This window comes from Perca fluviatilis, chromosome 16, assembly GCF_010015445.1.
Source record: "Perca fluviatilis chromosome 16, GENO_Pfluv_1.0, whole genome shotgun sequence".
In the NCBI taxonomy this organism is placed as follows: Eukaryota; Metazoa; Chordata; class Actinopteri; order Perciformes; family Percidae; genus Perca; species Perca fluviatilis.
The window spans coordinates 29,827,401-29,850,714 of NC_053127.1; the positions used below are offsets into that span (position 1 = coordinate 29,827,401).

The 23,314-nt window shown below is 41.3% G+C and overlaps 2 protein-coding genes across 7 annotated transcripts in view; both read right to left on the minus strand.

Annotated features, from left to right (window-relative positions):
• Window positions 1-6,189: 6,189 nt before the first annotated feature.
• ripk4 (receptor-interacting serine-threonine kinase 4) lies at window positions 6,190-22,825 on the minus strand. Of its 4 annotated transcripts, XM_039777480.1 has the most exons (10): window positions 22,504-22,825; window positions 22,350-22,427; window positions 16,734-17,114; window positions 14,240-14,531; window positions 12,841-12,989; window positions 12,414-12,463; window positions 10,832-10,990; window positions 9,392-9,507; window positions 8,056-8,296; window positions 6,190-7,935 (listed from the first exon to the last, which is right to left on the minus strand). In XM_039777480.1, the coding sequence occupies exons 1-10, from the start codon at window positions 22,590-22,592 to the stop codon at window positions 6,692-6,694; spliced, it is 2,799 nt and encodes a 932-aa protein (XP_039633414.1). In that variant the 5' UTR covers window positions 22,593-22,825; the 3' UTR covers window positions 6,190-6,691. The 4 variants fall into 4 exon arrangements, with proteins under 4 accessions (XP_039633414.1, XP_039633413.1, XP_039633411.1 ...); XM_039777479.1 differs by lacking the exon at window positions 22,504-22,825 and having other exon boundaries at window positions 22,350-22,480; XM_039777477.1 differs by lacking the exons at window positions 22,350-22,427; window positions 22,504-22,825 and adding an exon at window positions 18,825-18,895.
• The window catches only part of prdm15 (PR domain containing 15), a 29,500-nt gene continuing 28,570 nt past the window's right edge, over window positions 22,385-23,314 (minus strand). For 2 of the 3 annotated variants that reach the window (XM_039777472.1, XM_039777474.1), the window contains exon 24: window positions 22,863-23,314. This exon is cut by the window's right edge and continues 400 nt beyond it. In XM_039777472.1, coding sequence (XP_039633406.1) covers window positions 23,160-23,314 — 155 coding nt within the window. In that variant the 3' untranslated portion in view covers window positions 22,863-23,159. Of the gene's footprint in view, window positions 22,452-22,862 lie in introns of those variants that run through there. The other variant, XM_039777475.1, reaches the window with a different exon arrangement.

Consider the following 23,314-nt stretch of genomic DNA (forward strand, 5'->3'; position numbering starts at 1 on the left):
ATAATTCTAAAATGACTAAATGTCAGTAGGTCTCCAATTCAGAGCCACACCAGTACAGCATATGCAACCTTGTCCGAGGTTATCATCTATGCTCTGATAATTTATTCTGACGCTGCTGCTAGGCCCACATGACACCTCATAAGAAACAAGGCTCTGATTTATTTTCCAAATGTTATTTTCAAATGGCTGTTAATTTGAATTTTGTATCATAAACAACAAAATGACCTTTTCTGTTCAGTGAGGAAGCAGTCTGATTAGGCCGTGAATAAAATTTGAAAGGAAATGCCTCTGCATAATCATGGCCTGCGCCGCTATCACATATACTCCATTCAGGTCATCAGTCAGTATTTTACAGAAAGGCCATGCATTTCTTTCAGCTGTGCAAGATCTGCATAGCCCCGGGGAACTGCCATTTAATTTGTATATCCATAGCCTCTGTAATGGCAGGCTACTGTAGGCTACAACATTATGCATGTGTCAGTGGTGTTTCATCCAGACTGCAGTTTGTCTTTTCAGTTTATCCTTTGTGTCTCCTGAGCTGTTGTATTTCAGGATGATCTAGCTAACAGATGGTAATGTCAAATAAGGCCACTCTGCATCTTAACGCATGCTAGACTGCCAGCATTATGCAATCAACATGCCACACCTCTCCTTGGGCATACAAGAGCTCTCCTCTGAATGGTTTTTAACTCATTAAATCATCATATTAACTATGACAACCACTCATGATAAACTCATGTTGTTGTTGATTTAAAAAAGAAGAAAAAAGAAACGCAAATCATCAATGGAAACAGTTTATTTAAAAAATAAAGTAATGCAGTAATGCTACTGTACTGTGCTGGAATATGACTCAGGAATGTGACTCAGTAATGAGCCTCCATACAAGCTTACAAAGAGTTTGTGCCATCTCTTGGACAAAGAGCAGTAGTACAACAACTACCACCCAAACTTGCATTAAAGACCCATTACAATGATCACAGACTTACAATAAACATGGTAATTAAAAAAAAAAAGCTTCCCAAAAGGTAATGAAATTGCTCTCTCTCTCTCTCTCTGTACTGTCTCTACCTTACCAACAAATACTCTCTTCAATGAAGATAAATAGTTGCACAATTTGATTGCTTCCCATATGTTACACACTAAAAGTGTCTTGGAGCAGAGGGCAGAAACACAGCCTTCAGGCAGGCTACATGTTGACATTGTACTGTCTGTATAGTCAAGGATAGTTTGTGTGGCCCTCTGGCAGCTGAAACCACCTTCACACAATTACACGGGGACCTTATGTAGGCTGCCAGAATTAAGCAGCTATCAAACAGATTCTAGTCCTAATAAAGCTAATGCTAATACATGGCTGTGAGCCCTACTACCATCCGAATAAGCCAAGGGTGCCAAGACTGATGTCATCTGGAAACAGATCCAGACCAGTATAGGACACATGTTGACACAGTTGCGGTACACTGGTTACTGTGTAGTAATATTCCCGCTCCCCCTCAGTGTGGACTTCAACCTTTCTACACTCAGTGATTATGCTATGACTTAACCTTTCCAGGAATCTACTTATCCCTCCTAATGCACTTTGATTACACAAACAATTTAGGTCTCCTAATAAAAAGCCAAATTTAACATTTTAGTGATTGTTAAAAAAAATGAGTAATTGGCCAGTTCTGTGATGTCTACATAACATCACAGAAGTTGGCATTTTGCACTCAACCCATTCAGCCTCCCTTTTATGCTGTTTTGTGTACAGTATTTGTTTCTGTTTCTGTATTTATTGTTGATTTCCTTTTCATGTTTAATATATTTGTTTGTTTATGTATGCACCATTCGCCAAGGCAAATTCCACGTAGGTGTAACTTTTCTGATTCTAATATATTTATATATAAAAAATACTTTCCTCTTCTTAATCAACTTAAACTATCTGCCTCTCATGTCTATCGTTGAATTACTTTCTGTGACATTTCAATGGTGTGTCCACCTTTTGCTTAGTTAGCCATAAATCTTTTAGTTCATTAATGCTGAGTGCGCCCACATCCATGTTTTCACCCTGACACTGCATCCGCAAGTTGCAGCTTGCCTCAGATCTTGTTCAGCGAGTTCTGTGAGGTTAAAATAAGGGGAGAGGTTAAAAAAAAAAAAAGAGTGGGGAGTTTAATAGCCCAACGCACTCTGTGTGAGCTCTATTCTCCCAGCAACCAGTCACAGAGTGCAGAACAGATGTTGTTACTATTGGCGGCTGCTTTTGTTTTCACATCATCTGCAACTGAAAATGAAAGAAAAAGGGTTGTTGATAAAAAAAAAAAAAAAAATAAATCAATACTTTTCCGAAAGATATACTTAGATTTTGGTTCCCTTTATAGAGATTACAGCCATTAACCCACCCTTTTTATCTACTATATATCCTTGCATCACTTCAGCATGTTCTGTGGTTCATGAAGGCTTTGTTGTTGGTCGGTCAGAGCAGTGAGGTGTGACTCAGCCAAACTGAAAAGTCCCTAACACTCAAACAAAGGAGCAACCAGACATCTCGTATGACAAGAAGGAAGGCAATCCTGGAGACACTATAACTGATCACAAATACTCAGCCGTCCCCACACAACAATAAATAAGAAACTGTTATAGCAGCTGAGTCCAGTATAGTGCTGTGTTGTATGGTAATCTGTAAAAAACTATGACAAATTGTATCATATATATCTTTTTAAGATGCATCTAATGTTGTGTGAGAGATGCATCATATTGAATACAACTGTAAAGGTAATTTCGTTAATTAGGTTGCCACTGCCGAAGTATTTTAGATAATGGTAATCACACATATTCATCCATCGCAATTACTGCTCAGCCCTTATAATATATAGGATTATGTACTGTAGAACGTGATGGGAGAAGTATTGAAGTACCACTTTATTTGAACCCACTTTATGAGATTAGATCTTCAAGCATTTATAGCATTAAAAAACATTAATTACATGATATATACATGCTAAAAAGGGGGTTGAAGCAAAGTGTTACCCAAATCCCTAACTTAAGTAGAAATACCACAATGTGTTACATACTCTGTTACAAGTAAAAGTCCTCTTAAACTTTAAAAGGTTAAAATGTTCATATTTCCTAAAATGGTCATGGTCAAATCGTAGGCATAATCTACAAAGTAACCAAAGCTGTCAAATAAATGTAGTTGAGTAACAACTACAATATTTTCTGAAATGTAGAGAGTTACCGAATTGAGTTAAATCAACAAAACACGTTATTTGTCATTGTCAAACAGACTTCCAGTTACTTAAAAATGTACTAGATAGATAGATAGATAGATAGATAGATATTTATTGATCCCAAAAATGGAAAATTACAGTGTTACAGCAGCAACACAATACTAATACATAAAATACTAGGATACAATATAAATGAAATAATAATAGGATAGAATACAAGAACAAATATTTGAAATATATACAAGTTGGGAATACAAAATGTACAGCTACTTAACTAGTAATAAACGAAATTAACAGGTCAGAATGTTTTCAGTTTCAAATCTGGCCACACCAACCCTACGGACCTGTGATGTCACCTGAAAACATAGTGTTACTAAACACTGGCATTTCATTTCAGGGACACTAATTAACTTGTATCTAGTAAATGATACATCCCCGTGTCACCTAGACCACTCCCTGTGGTTACTTGTCTTGAGTATGTGACACCAATCAAAGGTTTTCTTCGAATGCACTGGGTGCTTGATTCTTTGAATGTTTCGTCAGCTTTCTGTTATTCATTTAGGTTACGCACCTGTTCACCTTTTACATCCCTGTATGTGTGTTGCATCGCTGTACCCAGGCCTGAGGAATACAGCTTGACAGACATATTGGATAGCAGGTTACGCCACATCCTGCCAGTAAAAAACAAAAATTTAAAAAAAAAAAAAAAACAGACAGCCCAGAGCTTCATTTCAGAGGCTGGATAAAGAACCTGTTGGACTGCTCCTGAACATATTGGAGAGTGGGCCCCAGGCGGGTATCCTTCACACAATGCCCTATGACTGATGTGATGATAGGGACTGACTTCATCCACTGCTCAACAGGGTGTGATGAACGGGCTCAACTCTGAACTGAAGGGAACTGAACAGTAAGAAAAGGAAATGAAATTGTTTGTTTATGGTTAAACTCTAAAGATCCATGTGGCCTCTAAATTCCATAAAAATATCTAATAATAGTAATAATAGCTGTAGCTTCAGCCTACGCCATTTTGGTCTTTAGAAATGATCTTTCTGCTAAATTGCATTACTGTAGTTTTTGGTTGGGCGTAATTGTTTTTTTTTTAAATTTCTATTAATTCGGGTGCCCAGATAGCTCAGTTGGTAGAGCAGGTGCCCATATATAGAAGTTTACTCCTCGATGCAGCGGGCCTGGGTTCAACTCTGACCTGCGGCCCTTTGCTGCATGTCATTCCCCCCCTCTCTCTATCTCTCTCTCTCCCCTTTCATGTCGTCAGCTGTCCTGTCAATAAATGCCTAAAAATTACCCAATTGTTTTATTCTTTTATCCCACACTGTAATTATTTACAGGCTGAACATAGGATACACTTTTCTGTTTGTAGTGTCAGTTCCTTTCTTTGTTTTATCAAAGTTACTAAAGATCTATTGGAATAAAAGTATATCGGTGCCCTGGTAGCTCACCTGGTTGAGCGTGCGCCCCATACACTAAGGCTCAATCCTTCCCACAGTGGCCCAGGTTTGAGTCTGACACGCGGCCCTTTGCTGCATGTCGTCCCCCCTCTCTCTCTCTCTTCCCCTTTTTTCTGTCTTCAGCTATTCTATCAAATAAAAGCCCAAAAAAGAATTAAACTATACACTTTATGGTGATTGAAAAGTGCTTTAAATGACTGTACCTGGCTTATTGCAGTCAAAGAAGAGAGAACTGTAGCCCAGAATGAAAAAAAAAACCACAACACAATTCTGAATGACACAAACCTAACCCACCAGTCTATTAAACATGACAGCAGTCTTGACAGGAGATAGAAGCTGAGATTAGGCAACAGCACAAGCATTGTCCTCCCCATAGCTGGAGCTGAGACAGGTCACCAGGCAACAGGCAGGATACAACAGAGACCTCAGATTATACACGTTACATTTTTTTCATGTCTCTCCGCAAACACGAGCTATAAAAACAGCACAATAACAACCACCAGCCACCCGTACTTTCAGATCAGTTTCTCAGATTACGAAAAGCCGAGCCCTCGAGGCGTCAGGGATGGCATGTTGGTTTTAGTGAGCGATGAAAAGTTGAAGTGGTCTAAGGTATTAGCCAACAGGCTGGAATTGCAGGTAGAACATCATCGCCCCTTTTCATTCATCCATCATCTTACAGCCTGTGATCCCCCTCAGGGGCAGTTCCCATGCTCTGTGCCAAGCTGAGCGTGCGCTGTGGGGTCTGGAGCAGAGACATAATAATAATAATAATACTACTACTACAGGTGAGGCTGCAGATGCAGACATGCCAACTCTGCCTCACATCAAGGCTGATAATTCCAGCACACATGCAGGTGGAGCGTTGGCAAGAACAAACTCTCTGAGACGCACTGACGGACTGTGGAACAAGACACTTTGTCCAACAAGCCTGCCGTGACATGAGGTGTTAAAAGCTTTCCAAAAAATAAAAAAAAATAAGGCTTTTACTCGTTTTTGAGAACCAGTATGACTTATAATGAAAGATGAAGACAATAGAACAGCATTTTCATTCTTAGTGTTCCATCTACATTTAAAATGCCTTGATTCTCAACAGGTTTGTTCCCTTTTTTTAGTGACCAAATCGGATTGAACTAAAACCAAAATTGGTTTTCTTTTAGTAATGAAATAAAACATTGCAAAACCATATTTTTCAACTGCACATCGTACAATTACATTTTGAGAAAATGTACAATAGGCCTCACGAAAACAAAGTCCTGAAGATGCAGTGAATAAGCTTCTCTACTGTGATCTTTTGTGAATGGTGTGTGGTTTTATCTTACGATCATCCGTGTTCATGTATAGTTGCACATACAGCATGTATGCATAATTTGGGCCTTTAAAAGCATTTCATTATCATGATTATAATGTTACGAAACTGACACAAACTAACATACAGTATGCCTTGAAAATAGAACATTTGCAGATACAGTTTTAGGTTATAGATGTGAACAAAAGCAACAAGTTCAAACAAAAGAAAAGGTTTTAAATGTTTTAATGGATGATGCTGCACTAATATGTAACAGGTTCAGAACACTGAAAGTCAAAGTTGTTTTTAATACAAGGGCTCTGATGATCTACAGCATCCCTTAAAAAGGCTTTTGAGCAACGTTTGTGCTCTCTTAAATATAACTCACGGGCATACCAGCTGCAGTGCGGTATAGTTAAACATCCCCAAAGGACACAGGTTCCCTAATCATAATGCTAATGCTTGTTAAGAAAAAACAAATGTGCATGTTAAGTAAAAAAGTAGACAAAAAAATGGTGTATTTATACTTTCTATTCACAGTGTACATATTTACATGTAAGCTTTTCTGACCATTAGGATAAACTACAGTGCTGAAAGGGCTTTTAAGTCCAAAAAAACTTTCTTAAGATTGGTATGATCCCCTCTCCTCCCAACTCTGGGGAACTAGTGGAGTATAAAAACAAAGGACATTGGCTTATTGTTCTGTACAGGTTTGGCAGTCTTTGCTGTGGTTAGCAGGGAGCTGAGGCACAGCACGCGCTGGGGGATTGTGGGCAGTCGTTGTGCTCCGTCAATTTGAGAATGACGACTTTCCTCTGGAGCTGCTGAGCCTCTGCTGGTGCTGGCTGTTCAGCTACTGCTTGCACTGAGCTCTCAGTAACTAAGTCTTGGCAGTCGTGTGGCAGCAGCATAGTGATGATGTTTGAGTATCCGCCCTGCACCGCCAGGTGTAACGGGCTGAGCCCCTGTTCGTCTAACAGAGTGCCAACATCTGGACAGTGGAGGAGCAGCTCTTTCAGGACTTCACAGTGTCCGTTCTCTGCTGCCAGGTGGCAGGGGGTGCGTAGGGCCTGGTTGGACCTGTACGGGTCTGCTCCCTCTTCTATTAACATCTTGACTGTGGCCAGGTGGCCTCGCTGGGAGGCTAGGTGGAGAGGAGTGAGTCCCTGGGCGTTCGGTGCGTGAATATCCGCCTTGTGTTTGATCAAGAGGCGAGAGGTGCTGGTGTGACCCGTCTCCGCCGCCACGTGAAGGGGTGCGTTAAACCCAGCCGACGTCATGTGAACATCCGCTCCCAGTTCAATCAGCATCCGTGCAACTCGGTACTGCCCCCTCTGGGAAGCCAGATGCAGCGGCGTGCGGCCGTCTGTCGTCTGCCCGTCCACGTCGGCGCCGGCCTGCTTGACCAGCAGCTTGACGATGCCCAGGTGCCCTTGCCAGGCAGCCAAGTGGAGCGCCGTCCAGTTGTCTTTACCCTTGATTCGAACATCGGCGCCTCGGCTCAGCAGCACCCGGATCACGTTCTCCTGGCCATGCTGGGATGCCACGTGAGCCGGCGTGCGTCCCTGGCCATCGTTCTCGTTGATGGCCGCCCCCCGGTCCAGCAGCAGGCGTGTCATGGCCTCGTCCCCGTTCTGAGCAGCCCAGTGCAAAGCCGTGTACTGGTCCTCATCCTTGGCATTGACGTTGGTGCTGCGCCGACCGAGCAGAAGTTCTGCCAGGGGCTTCAGGTGCCTCTCTGTGGCCAGGTGCAGCGGTGTGGAGCCACGGGCATTTGCAAGGTTGGGATTGGCATTGTTCAGGAGGAGGAACTTGACAGCCTCTTCATTGGCCAAGGTGATGGCGTGGTGGAGCAGACTGCCTCCTCCATCGAGGAGAAGGTCGACATCCTGAGGCTGGAGGATCTTCATCAGCTTGGCAGTGTCTTTGGTCCGGATGGCCTCACACAGCTTCCGCCTCTGGACCTCAGCAGAGTCTGGGAGGGGAGAGGGGAGAGTGCAGGTTTGAGGCAACCTTTCAGGTAATCATGATCATACAGGATTTTTAGGTTCTAATGAATAATAGTTCCAGTTGTAGGTCTTAAATCAGCTCTCACCACATGTGTTTTCTTTCTCAAAAGACAGCGTGATAGAGTCTTGGGAGGAGAAGGCTGAATCAGCCGAGGAGATGCCAGACAGCCTCTTGCAAGTGTTCTCTTTACTGTGGCAGCTGTCCTCCTTCACTCGATCGAAGCTCCTTGAGATCCCAGAATCTACCTGGCTCAGCAGCTCTGACAGGCTGCAGTCTTTTTCAGGCAACATGGCTGACTTTGGACGCACCAGCTTGTTGTCTTTAACCTGTAGAGCACAAAGCCAGATAAGCACATTTGGACAAGCAATTACATTTATACCCAGGTATGTACGTAGCTGCTGCTCTAATGCAAAGCCAATTCCAGCACAACGGCTATTCAATGTTGACATTGTGATAATTTGCCGAACTGTGCTGCTTGATCCAGTCAAAATCACTTGAATGCATACGGAAGTTCAAGACAGCTTATCGTCTGTCCCTACACTACAGACAGATATCATTCAGTAACAGCTGTCAGCTCTCATGAGCAGGATGTGCGTTACAAGTCACGTACACAATTGCGAAATCACACGGAAATATATCAAAGCAGCATACAGGCTAAACAATCCCATCAGTCAACATTCCTCGTTTGTGATGCAACTGTTGTCCACGATCAAACATTTACGCGACATATGACTTAAAATGTCATAATCATGTCTGAAGCAATCTGGAGATAAGCCTCCGAGTGTCTGGGTGTGTAGTTACAAATTATGGGAAAATGCTGACAGTCAGTCTGAAAGCCATAAAGAAGAATGAGTCACGTAAAGCAACAAAATATAAAGCGGATGTTGTTCATTTCCATTTGAAATGGAGTTTCACATGATCCACTACAGTATGTTCAATAATCTACCAAAGTAGTTGACAAAAGCACAAACTATTAGGGCTGCACAATATCGTTTTTTATCGTCATAGCGAAATATCATGAAAAACACTGTGATTTTTGTGTTCGTGAAAGAAAATATCAGTAAAAAATGACACATTAAAATGTAAGTCACTTTTTTTTTTGTGGTTCCTTTTATATTCAATTCAATGTTCAGTTTGTTCCATAAAAGAATGTTGGTAATTTCCTTTGTGTTAAATTCAACAAGCACATTGTTGTACTTTAGCAGAATACTGAAAGCAGCTGAAATGCAGAACGGAGTACACTTTAACATCTGTTTAGTTATCGCACGGAATGTCGTTAACGCGACAGTCAACATTGTTATCGCATATTTTCCTCCCATCGTGCAGCCCTACACACACTAGGTCTTCCAGAGAAGCCGACATCATTGAAAGACAGGGCGCCTTCGCCCATAAGCAGTTGCTATGGTGAGGTCATGTCTTACCTGGCCGCTGGCGAGCGCGTTAGGGGACGTGGGCTCTGGCTCGGACGTCGATAAGGTCGGCGTTTTGGGCTCCTCTTGAGGTTTAGAGCACAGCTCCTCAGCTTCAGATGTGATTTCTGTAAAGGACAGCAGCTCCAGGTCAGGTTTCAGTAATAGTCTATCAAGCTGCTCAACTCCAACAGCAAATGTTAGCACAACAGAGCAAGTATTTTTATTAGGCTATATTTATCCATTTATTTATTTACTTTGGTAAATGTAACCTTTGTAATGTCACTTTTCATGAAATGTATTGTCAGTTTTGTCCGTCTTGGCTATATACTGTTCGTAATGTCCTGTCTCTCTTGTATTCTTGGTTAAAGTTTTTCAATAAATACACCAGCACTTTTTGCTCTTCGCACTCCAAATATTACAATCACTCTTGAAGATGTCGTATTGCCTTTATATGTGTCCTTTTTTATGACCTAAGATGCTTCCTTGATCTTATGTTTATGTTTTTATGTAGATTTTAGAATGGTATTTCTGTTATACAGTAGGTTTGTGTTGTGAAGCAACAGATTGTAGCACTATGTCTTAGACAAATTTCCCCTCGGGGGAAAATAAAGTGTATTCTATTCTAGCAGGGATGGATTGGGGCAGTGGTTCCCAAAGTGGGGTCCGGTGACCCCCCCAGGGGTCCTTGAGGAGGTTCCAGGGGGGCCCCAGCAAAAAAAGGGGAATCTTTTTTCACCCTCATTTTCACTATAATCCCATTCATACATAACACAACGACATAATGTACTGTATGACTATTTTGGTCATGGGTTTGATACACAGGTTCAGGTTACTTTATTTGTACCCGTGGGTACATTTGTTGAGCAGTTAAAAAGTGCAAGGCATCCATGACACACAGTTTCAGACACCACGGACAATATTTAATGGGACAAGATGCTAGAATATCTCATAAATACCAATGAAAACACTTCAAACGGACCACTACAAAATCTAAAAACCAATGAATGAATAAATAAATAACATATAGGCAAATACAGGTCTGTGCAAATTGTGCAATGTTCTTACAGCTTGTTCATCGGTGCGATTGTCGCTGGATCAAAGCTGTTTTCATATTGTTTGGTTTTACACCATGGAAGTAAAAACCCTTTCTGTAAAAACATCTAAAAGCAAAAATCCTATCAGAGGTTGGACCCTGGGATAACATCTTATCAAATGGGGAGTCCATGGTCTAATTAGTGTCAGTTTAGGGGCCCTTCATGTGAAATAGTTTGGGCACCACTGGATTAGGGGAAAACAAAAGGGAAGGAAAGCTTAAAGTAGGACTTGTGTTATCCTCACACTGTGTCTAGTTAAAGGGACAGGGTCACTTGTGTTTCATATTGATTTACTCGTTACCATGATAGAAGAAGGTTGACATTTTGTTTGTTGTAAAAGAGAGGCACAATTTACCCTGGAAGCTGGGTCTGGCATCAGGGTTTGTGGTCCAGCAGCGCTGCATGAGGCTCAGGAACCCTGTACAGGCTGAAGGTCGACAGCGTGGCACAGCGCCCAGGTCTGGACGCACCCCCTTCACCACCTTCACCATGATCTGAAGGATATTATTCTCACCTAGGGGAAAAGCAATCAGACGCTTCAGTTTCACCACTAAATAAATAACTATACATCAATAAAACACATTTTTGTTTCAACTGTTGTGCGGCACATAAATCTGATCTGAGGCCTGATTTTCGGATGAGGACACACGGTTTGAAGACGAATACAAAAGACCTTTAGTGCGAACATGCTGCAACATAATCTTAAGTGCTAGTAGTAGAAGGAGCCAGTGGCTATATACTGTAGATTATGTACAGCTTTATCACCATGTTCCCATGTGCTCAGATAAGAGTGTGTGGGCTGTTGTTTCCCATGGGAGCAAAAGGTAAAAGCTCTGCTCCGGCCTTTTTCTATCTGACTGTGGGATCAGCCAGGTCAATGATTCAGAACAAACAGGCAGAGGCCTTAATCACAGGTACTTCGCCTCCTATTGTAACCGTAATACCCTTCGCAGGTGGAAGAGGAAGAAGGGAAGGGTTTGGTAACCTGGCCATTTCTCACATTTTAATTATGTCTGGATCAACACAGGCGCTGCCAGTGCCAACCTGGAAACCCTCATCTACACTGCTCGTCAATAGGAGCCAAATTCCTTGAAGTGACTTGCTACCTGATATGCCTGGGAGAAATTACACTCTACTTGCCTGCTCTGGAATTCACAGAGTAAACACATACAGCACGCACACATGCACACACACGCGAACGCACACGCACGCACGCACACGCACACACACACACACACACACACACACACACACACACACACACACACACACACACACACACACACACACACACACACACACACACACACACACACACACACACACACACACACACACACACACACACCTTGAAAGGTGTACCCTGAAGTTAGGTTATGTCTTTACTTGTAATTATGAAAGCCCAATTCCTGCCAGGAAAAATGAAAATAGATGAAAAGTTAAGAGGGATAAATAAAAATATATATTTATATATACAGTATATACTGTATATATATTCATGTTGATCCAAATTTATGAGACAGCCACTCAAATTATTGACACCATCTCATAACTCTAACTTGTGTGGGCTGGGGGTTATTCTTTAGAATATTTGTATTCATGTCATTGTTGTCAATATGTATATAATGATAGAGCAAATGCAGAATACATCACATATTAAGTAAATACATTGATGCTTTTATGACTCCTTGGGAACTAACCAAGAAACCTTAACATTGTGAAACCATTAAAAGTCACAAAATGATCATATTTATAGCTCACACCTGTCATAATTATCACGTATCATCATTTTGATTTAACATCAGTATTTCAATTTCTAGCGTTCCTAACTTCTTTTGATTTTCTTAGCAGGAATGGCTTTCAAGAAATATAGTTTCCCATCAGCCTTAGAGGAAATCGTCATTGCTTTCATGCATTAACCGCACTGCAAGTCTCACCTTGGTAGGGCTTCTTCTGTGTGAGAATCCCCCAGATGACGATGGAGAAACTGGAATAGAGGGCAAAACGAAATTGAGAGATGTCAATACAAAGAAAATATCAAACATCATGCTAACGAGAAACGTTTTTCGGAAATTGCTTTATCGTTTAAAGATTTCTACTGTGGTTATAAATATATTTACCACCCTTTAAACTGACACCTTGTTGACACCTTTTAAGAAAATAGAAATCCATCTGTCTTTATATCGTTAAACATGGTATAACTCATTTTCTACCAAATCCATCTCCTTGATGTGATTAATTGCAGTGCGTCAGACCTCTTTATATACAGTCTATGAGTCAGACCCTGAAGGGAAAAGGCAGGCAGACAGACGGCAAACAGCTACAGTACACGGACACAAACAGGTTGCTGCTGAAAAGTCTAACCTGTATACGTCATGCTTGGTGTCCGACACTCTGTCCTTCTCAATGATGCTCTCGGGCGGCAGGTAGGCAATAGTGCCGCAGAAGCCGTCTCTACTGATGTCGTCGGCCCGTGACAGGCCGTTCCACCGGGCCAGGCCAAAATCAGATATCTGAAACATGGAGAGATCTGATAAGACCCTCAAACAGAGCAAGCCAGCTGCCGTTCTCATGAGGCACCGTGACATTGATGACTAAACTTTGCCTGCTGAGTGCTAAGCTCCCATTATGTGCACTCAGTGGTATGATGAGGGCAACACGGCCATGTCCCAGCCTGTAGGAGAGGAGAGGCCCTTCACGTTTGTGTTGAACAGTACACACCCACGCTCTTTCATGCACATTCACAGAGGGAGCTTTAATAGGAGCTGAATCAATCCTGTCGGGACAGGCCCGGGTGAGGTGTTTACATCCATGTATCACACTCCAGAAAATGACAGTTCTCACCCATTGCTCTCAGTACAGTTGAGCTGTTTAGAGGTTGGACGGAGGCTGAAAGACACCTGTCTGCCCAGAGCGTGACTAGCAAAAAGCACAGGATGAAAGGGAAAAGCAAACCCCCTGGCGGCTATAATTTCTTCTAAAACCGTAAAACTGTGACTGGCTTTGAAGCAAAGCAGCTGTGATTGGACTTTCAGGTCAAATCAGTCTTACAGCAACAAAAAAAAAAAACATTAAATCATTGCACTTCAGGAGCCATGTTAACATATGGTTTCAATTAAGTAATTGATGATGACTTTTCGCGATGATTAATTCTTTTACATGTTGTTACTGCAATGGAAAACCTCTCATATATCTGTTCTGATGAGTTTTTTAACAATCAAAAGGGCATTTTTGCAACCAGCCAATTTTTTTTTTACATTTTTACATCTTACTAAACATTGTCATGACAACAAAATGATTTAGATCATATTTAAAAAAAATAATTTGGACTGTAGAAGCTGAATATGAATATCGCCTGTTTTCACTCAATGCAAGCTTAAAAAAAAAAAAAAAAACCTTGTTTGAGAGAATCTGGAAGCCATTTAACCAGTTTATAAAAGAATGAGACATAGGGGAGCTTCTACGGGGGGGGAATGATGGACAGGATACCTAAAGTTCAAACGGCTGGTAGGGTGTCTTGGAGGGTGATAGCAAAAGTGCAACTCTTTATTTGTTGGTGTATTTATGCATATTATGGCTTTTGCTGGAGGGGCCATTGTTCTGTACATGTGATACAGTCATATAATTAATATATAATAATTTATTATAGTGTAACAGATGTTGAGAGAGAAACTTTGCTGTGGGAAATAAATTGTAAAAAAAATAAATAAAAAAACAGCCCCTAAGAGGCACTAAGGATGCCACTTAGTGCTAAACTCTCTACCTTGACATGGTAGTGAGCATCCAGCAGGATGTTGGCCGGCTTCAGGTCCAGGTGGAGCAGCGGTGGGTTCATGCAGTGCAGGAAGTTCATTCCCACCGCGGTCTCGTGGATGATGCGGAAGCGGAGCTCCCAGGGCAGCAGCTCGGTGGCCAGCAGGGTCTCCAGGGAGCCCGTCTCCATGTACTCCATGACCAGGCCCTGGGGGTCGCCACAGATCCCATACACAGGCAGGATGTAGCGGAACTTGGCTGCCTCCATCTTCTTCGCCTCCTCCAGCAGCTCTGAACGTTCCCTGTGATAAAAAAAAAAAAAGAAAAAAGAAAAGACACATTAGGTTTATGTTACATTTTATTGGCTTCAGTGAGCAAGGCTCTTCTGCTGGGGAGACTAAGCAATTTTAGGAAGCTCAAACAAACTGCAGCTCAAATGAAATTAAACACTGCCTTTAAGGTATTTAGGTTAGCTTGTTTTAACAAATCCTTCCGCATCCCTTGGCTGGAAGGTATTTATCAAATCCATCTTCTCATAAATCATTAACCTAACGATGCTGAGGTCATGCTGTGCTCGTTGAGCTGTGATATTTGGCATCACTTTTGTCCTAACCCAAATTCCAGCACATTGCATGTCATTCTCTCTGAGCTCCCAGCTATGCAAAATATTTACCAGCATTAGAGGCTGTGTAAGTGTGACCTCTGCAGACCTCTAGAATTAATTTACCACTGTTCTAACCAAGTATGTGGATTGTTCTCTTAACTGTCCAGAGGTTCTTTAAACGGCCTTGAGGACATTCCAGCCCAGCCTGGTATGCATCAGGAGAGCCCTGTAGTCTTAAACAGAGCTCTTGTTCTCTGTTGCTCAACCTTTGCCCAGCTCTCTTTATCGGTGCTCTGGCCCTGCTGACATACCTCAAACACAACTGTGCAGGTCATTCATGACCTCAGCGCTCATATCTCCAGCGAAGGTTCCTTTAAAAATGAAAACACTTAATGAGGACAGATGCGAGAAAGATTAATCACTAATGGTTTTATTCGCAGGAATGTGCTTCACAGGCAGAACTAGGGGAGCTGGACTGGGAAAGAAGAGCCTCCCACGAGCCCTAAGAGTCTGTTATGTGCAAAGTGTATCAGGTTACTAAAAGGGTCATGTTCTATAGGAGGGAGCCTGGCTATAATCATCCTTTATAGTCAGTACAAGTGAAGGAGGCACGAGCCCCCAAACCTGCCAGGCAGGGATAATCAAACATGACATGCGAGAATGGGCAAGCACTTGTCTGCTAAATCCTTCATGTAATCCAAAGTGCTCATCAGCAGCTCCTTTAAAATCATACATTGTCCCTGCATTAACAGAGAGGCCCGGTAAGACCGGTTTTACAGCTTCTCCCATTGTCTGTGGCCACACAGTGGCAGCCTGCAAACAGGCAGACAAAGGCGGCTTTGAGTCCCTGTTGCTGGATGTTACGCGTGGGTCAATGAAGGCGACAGTCAAATGACTGTTTATGCACCCTGCAGATGTTTGGAGATGATAACATCTTTTTGGTTCAGGTTCAGTGGATGCTTGAAGTTGCACCACAGGTTCAAACACACAAGGTTTTTGTGAGGCAATATTTATGTGTAAAGCCCGTAGATGTGTGTGTACACACAGCCCAGAATAATTTGACACCGGTCTCTCACACAAACCGTTCCAAAAGATATATGAAACACCAATTTTTCTTGTGTAATAGATCCATGCAGAGCTAAAATAATTAGTCATGTTTATGCAAAAATGTTCAAGAGGGTTGTGCAATCTCTCAGTAACCGGGGGGGAAGAGGAGATAGACCACCTGACCTTGCTACCTTACCTTAATGAAATGTGCATTTACAGTAGTTAAATCATCCCCTCCCTGAGGCCCATAGATAATAAAAAAAAAACATCCCTGTTGATTATTAGGGAAATAAGTGGTGAACCTTTAATGCTTGTGTTTGATTAGAATAAAGTAAACAGCTATGCAATGTGGACTTAATTTTGCCAGGGGGGGGGGATGAATTAACATGTCAGTGGTCCCTGCAACCCAACTTACCAGTGTGAAAACATTACAATAACTTAACAATATGTAAATGTGGCCTCCTGTTTGCTGCAGTGGCACCTTTATCGCTGCATGTGTGCCCAGACTAGCAGTAAGTGGGTGAGTCACACTTTTCCAGGTGCTCACCTTTCAAGGACTTCCAGACACTGGATGACTTTTCACCAGCAGTCATAATCTAAGCCTCTATCTGTCCACTATTTGCCCATAAACAGATAAACAGGTCATCAAGTGATAAACCGAACAGACAAGAGCTGGGGTAAAGACAGGTTTGTACATCTGGTAGGACCAAATACAGAAGTAAAGAAATATCCAAACTAGGTCAGAGCTTCTACAGGAGCACTGCTTTATACTATACTTCATATGACTTTACATATACAGTAGGTTATCACTTTAAAGAGAGTCCATGCAAGTGGCTCGACAGCTGTAACTTACTTATCATCCATATGAAGGCAGGGAGGGCACTTGATAGCCAGACATGTTTTCCACTGTACGTGCCGGACTTTGTATACTTGTCCAAATCCACCTGAGCCTATTTTCTCCCAGCTGCCAAACTCAGAGGAATCAAAGGTCCTTAACAGCCCCATATTCCCATGCGGTGAATCCGGGACGTTCATATCCGTGTTGTGGAACCCACCAGCAGGGTAAACTCCTTTTTCATTCGTCTCCAAGGCACAATCTGGGCAAGCGAACAGACACACTGAACTGCCTGCCTGTGTGAGCTCTTCCTTGTTTTTCCCCTTGTCAAGCTCAGTGGGGCCCCTCCTTCTCTTCAGGTGAAAAGAGGGGTTGGGCCTGCTGCTGTGACACCACTTCCTGATTTTGAAACACAGGGAAGAGATGGAAAGATTTAACAAGACATGCCACAAGGCAACACGCTGCCACAATGTCCAGTTGTTTTCCAGATGCCCTACAGTCCCATGCTTTCTTCCACGAAAAGCAGAGAATAATGTTTGTTATGAACACACCTTTGTCCCACTGTAGGTCATCATCTAACTAAAGCCCCCTGAGGGAAGAAGAGGGAATGTGTCTTAACAATAGGTGGGTTATGTGATACTGACCAGCTGGTTTTGGTAATGTGTGGACTCATCTTCTCACCAGAAGGGATCATCGCCTTCTTTCATAGCCGTGGATTGTCATTACATAAAATTTTCCGGCGACATTACATTTCACAATTTGTTTTAGTTCAGGGTCAGAAAGAGGAGAGCAGCCGTGGAGCTGCGCCCTCTAGTGGGAGACTGTAAATTATTCTTTTTTTTTTTTTTTTTTACTCACAAAACGTGTAGTCGAGGTAAAACCAGCCTTATCTCAGATTTTTTATAAGCTGACATAAATACACACAATTCATAGACCCCCCTGAATGGGAGACATCAGATATCAAATTTAGACCCTGATACCTGTCAGAAAATGTAACTCATACCTTTTAAATATCATTACTTAGGCCTCTTAGAGATTGTTAGATCATAACCCTTAGCCTTAGGGACTGTAGAAAAAAAAATTGGGGTGGGAAGAGGGGTTGAATCTTATATTTCATAAAAAAAAAGTTAAGTTTAAGTTGTAATGATATTCTTGGACCCTACGCCCCAACTCATATATGCATGCAAACACACAAACAAAATGGGGAATATTACAGCCAGTTTTTAAAGCCAACAAATTAGTAAAACGAGCACAGGCAGCAACTTTGCAGCTTCTGACGGACCAAAGCGGATTCCTGATTTCAGCGCCGTAAAATATGACTTAGAACAGATGATGCTATAGCCTGACATGAGATCAGAGGTCTGACAACCATCAAATCAATTCAATTACACATGAGTTGAAGAGCTGGGTGTGAGAGAACAAATGTTTTTGATGTAACAATTTGATCACACACACACACACACACACACACACACACACACACACACACACACACACACACACACACACACACACACACACACACACACACACACACACACACACACACACACAATACATCTCACATGGTAAGGATGAATCTGTGATGAGAAAAGGTAAAAGAAATTGTCTTTAGCTCTCCTTTAACAATTCAGACTACCGTCCCTCTGACCCCATCTCACCCCTAATGATTTTCATACAGTCCCTTAAGGATCTCTTTTTAATTTCTAGGTTATGTGATGACCTTTTTTCATTTGTTTCTAGGTCTAGGTTCCTATTTTATTTAGTTGGACCTGTCAACATATTCTGACTAAAAGTAGAAAACAGTATCTACGTACAAATTGTGGCTTTTGGGTCCCCTGATGCTCTGAGGCATAAGCTCTTCTTACCCTGTGTCTAATCTGGGCATAAAAGAGAACAAAAAAATGATTGAATGCGTCTCTACAAACATAATTATTTAATCTGTATTGCTTTTGTTTGCTTTCTGTTAATCAGCAACTGAAAATTGCCTCTCTATTTACCTCGCACGACACATGATCTCATATTATCAGCCTGCTCCACCCTGCTGTCCAGATTTAGCAGAGAACTGGAAGGACAAGGTATAAAGACTGAGTGTAAATATGTCATCACCGAGGCTGTCGAGACAACAAGCAGATCTTATTGGCCCGTGAGGAACCAGGCTTCATTTCAGGCTGCCGGCTCTTGTCACTGCAGCACAGATCAGTGTTTGTTCCCCCTCGAGGCTGACACACACACACACACACACACACACACACACACACACACACACACACACACACACACACACACACACACACACACACACACACACACACACACACACACACACACACACACACACACACACACACACACACAGGTGAAAGTTGTTGAGCGGTGTGAACGACCCTTGTGTAAAGTGTAAATGTGTCTTCTGGGGCGGCATCACATTTCGTGATCATTAGCATGAAAGAGGAGCTTTTGTTGGTGTGTTACTTAAATCAGCTTTCAAAGACATTGACATAAATCAGGACCATCCACTTTCCCCCACCGTGAGAAAGATGGCTTCTTTTGTTTTGATCTTTACTGGTCTGAAAGCAGCAGTAAACACAAGGTGGAGGTTTGTAGCTATATTAATAACCAACCGTCCGTTACATTAGTCAAATCAACAAACCACAATCAGTATCTTATTTTTTTTTTTAGAATATCATACAATAAGTCTCAGCTTGTAGCAGCATGCAGCTCAGGTATGTGCTGGCATATTCTTCCAACTACACCCCCTTTCCAGTGTATTGTGTTCTTCCCATCATTCACTTTGTTTCCTCAGGGCTTGTTGTAAGCACGCGTGGCCATACAAATGATTATAATAATGCAGCTGCTGATATTCAGTAAATGTAGAGTGTGATGGTTGTTTATGAATGTTCCTTGAATGTACTACTGATACTTTAAGGCAGTGTTTCCCAACCTGGGGTCCGGGTACCCCTTAGGGGGGCGGCAAAGATCACAGGGGGTGCGCAAGTCTTTATCTGGTTTGAGGTTGAGGTAAAAAAAAAAAGTTAAACAAATTATGATAATACACTAGAATATATAATGTATACAAAAGTCTGTATAAAAACTATATATTTTTGTTCTCGCTTAAAATTGGAGAGTAGCACTTAGTAGGCCAAACCTCCAGGACCTCTTAACCTGTGGCCCTTCCTGTCATCAGGTCAGCTGCTAGCTGCTATCATCCGTTTTTCATCACTATTTTATGAATTAAACATGGCGGAGAAACGTAAAACTCCTGATAACTGCTCTGTATCAAAAAAGAAAGTAAGGCTCTATCTCGAGAGTTACCTCAACTTTGGTTTTGGGTGTTCAGCTTTTCTTAGACATAATAGGGGGGGCCCCAGGGAAAAAAGGTTGGGAACCACTGCTCTAAGGGATTCTGGATGAAAGCCTTTTGTACTAAATTTTGATAATCTCATTTCGAAAGGCCTGGTTTAATTGTTCACTGTTTGAGAGTTAATTGTTGGTCTTAGTAGGAAATATAATAATAAAAATAATATAATAATAAAAATAAATATGAAGTCATTCATTTAAAGTCATTTTGAATATTTAAAAATATTAACACTATTACATTTTATCCTGTGTGTGCAAGATGTTGCCAGACTTTACCGACATCTACTGGTAGTTTTATATACAAGCATTTAGCTCTGTGCTTAGAGTTCCCAAACAGTGTCAAATACATACAGTGTATTTATGAAAATAAAGACAAAGCTAACTGGACATTCTAGGGAAATGTTACAAAGGTTGTTTTTTTTCTTTTTCTGTGGAGGTCAGTGCTGGGTCACATCGCTCCCTGCACTCAAACATTGCCAGCTGTATTTGAACATTAAACAATAGTGTAGATATGCAAATTATGAAGGCCACGGCTGAACTGTAAACAAGGTTTATGATTTGGTGACATATTCTGGGCCAGATTATCCATGATATTGCTGCTGGTGGCTGGTCTAATTGTAAAAATACCAAAATGTTATCTTTAGTATTTATATAAAATATTGTCATTCCCCAAAGTCTTATTTCAACAGCATCCCTTCATTTCTAATGCTTTTTTTTGGGGATTATTTATTTTATTATTTATTTATTTTTACCTTTAATCGACAGTGACAGTGGATAGATGGGAAAGGGGGAGAGAAAGAGAGGGGATGCAAAGGACTCAGCCTACATGGGGCGCACGCTCTTACTGGGTGAGACAGAGATCGCCCCATTTCTAATGCTTTTATGTTTGTCTCTACAACTTGTACCCTGTGCCTTTAATTCATATTTAAATGATATAATGTAAGTTTTTGTCTCCTGTACATTCCTCCCAACGTTTACAGAACCCAAACTCTCTACTGTTGGTAAAGGAGAAAGGATAATTGACCTAAACCCAGGTTACTCACATTTTCTCACAAATTTGTAGAATAAATGATTCTGTTAACATTTCTTATATTCATATCAAACGTGACAAGAATCAATATCAAAACAGTTGATAAGAAATACGATCAATTTCTGTAAATGGACAGCTCTGGGCCTGAGGCGGTTTGTTCTGTAAGGGAATCCAGCTTAAGTAATTTACACAATAGGACACCCCTAATACATATTTCTCTAAATATTTACAACTTCAGTTTTGTGTATTCCCTTATTGAGAAAGAAGAATAGAATAATAAAACCAGAGAACATGATGGTTTTCGGATTCACCTTGTTTGGCTCTTTGTTTTAAATTTTGAAAAAAATAATACTTTGTCATGACTTTAAAAGACGATGATACATATTCATGTAAAAGCAAGACAATTCATTTCTCATTTGCAAATAAAGTTAAAGAAGCTAATTCAAAATGCATTTTAGGTCGCTCCAGTAACGATGCATAAGATCTTGAAAGATAATTCCCATTTTGCCTCAGATGTAAAAGCAAAAAAATAACATTAGTTTGGGAAAGCTATCAGTGTTTCCACAGATCAAATATTTTTTTTATAGAGAACAGAAAACACAGAATACTAGTTACGAGTTCTTATTTTGCAAAGAAATGTATTTTGTTAACTTGGAAAGAATATGTATACCTGTGGGTTCTTTTGATCATTTTCTTTCATGTTTAGAAAGCTAAGAAACAGAAGTTTCTCTTTTTAGTATTTTTACTCTTCAACCTATAAAAATGTTTTCATCCACGTTGTTGCCCACTATTATTAGTCTATTTTTCCTACTTTAAAAGAAAAAAAGAACGTGCTGCTGTACTGCTCGTTCTTTGTATACGTCTGGACTGGAACGGAGGTTGTGATTCATGTGTGGATGCCGTGGTCGGTTTTGATTTTGTATCTCTGGAGGATATGTCCCCTTCATTAATATATAAATAGATGGAAATTCAACTGATTGTTTATGTCGATCCCCATCTCCGGATTCATTGTTCTAACACTTTGAAAAATTATTTCATTAACACTTTTTAATAAAATTTTTTAAAAAAATTTTCTCCAAAACACACACAAACACAAAAAAAAAAAAAAAAAAAAAAAAAAAAAAAAAAAAAAAAACACACACACACACACACACACACACACACACACACACACACACACACACACACACACACACACACACACACACACACACACACACACACACACACAGTGTTACACTCACGTTGTGCTGTTTGCAGAGAAGTCATCAGCTGCTGACCGACTGGAGGACAAAGGGGCTGGCTGGTCTGAGATCTGAGGAGATCCAGGACAGATGCTAACAGTGCTATAAACAGAAGCAGGTTTGCTCAGGATTCAGACGGCATTCTGCACAGCGATTTAAACAAAGCCTGGCTGCTGAAGGGCAGTTATCACTGTTGACCACCCAAACTAAATTGATACGCAGACGAATAAAAAGAACAACCATTTCAAAGAGGTATTTTGTTTAAAAAATAACGGTACAAAAGATTCCAGTATTTTGTCCCCCCCCCCCCCAACAGTTCAATAATTCCAGTTTTCCAGCATTCAAAAAATAACATTTCATTAGTGAGACACTTTAAGGAATATGCCAACCATTACCGATCATCTCATAACCTGGCAGAAGTGTTTCCACTTAAACTGTCCCCTGGTTGGTACATTTTCATCGACTTCTTCGAGCAGCAGATTTATCTCGAAAGCATGCATGCTTTTTTTTTTAAAAAAAGGTTGGTAAGGCGTTTGAATATTCAACATGTTGCTTTGGTTTGAAATGTAAATCTTCCAGAGGAGTGTCTTTTTCTTTTTAAATTATGATGTTAATTATTAACAAACATTGTGTTTTGTCAGTATAAAAAAAGAAAAGAAAAAATCTTTACAATTTCATTCACTTCCATGGGGCTGGAGAGGCATCAGGGTGACAGTGATCAAAGTTTACACGATTACAGATAAAGATAAAATCTACTCTACTATATTACAGTGTGTGAGTGTGAGGTGACCAGCACCTCTGGTCTCTGCTCTAGTAGCTGAACATCTGCTGTGCAGAGCCGCCATGTTGCTGTTGCTGCTGCTGCTGCTGCGGGGTGGGGGGCTGGCTCTGGATGGGATGTCCCGGCTCCGGGCCCTGACTCTGGACCTCCTGACTCTCCCTCTGAGCCCCCTCCACCACGGGGG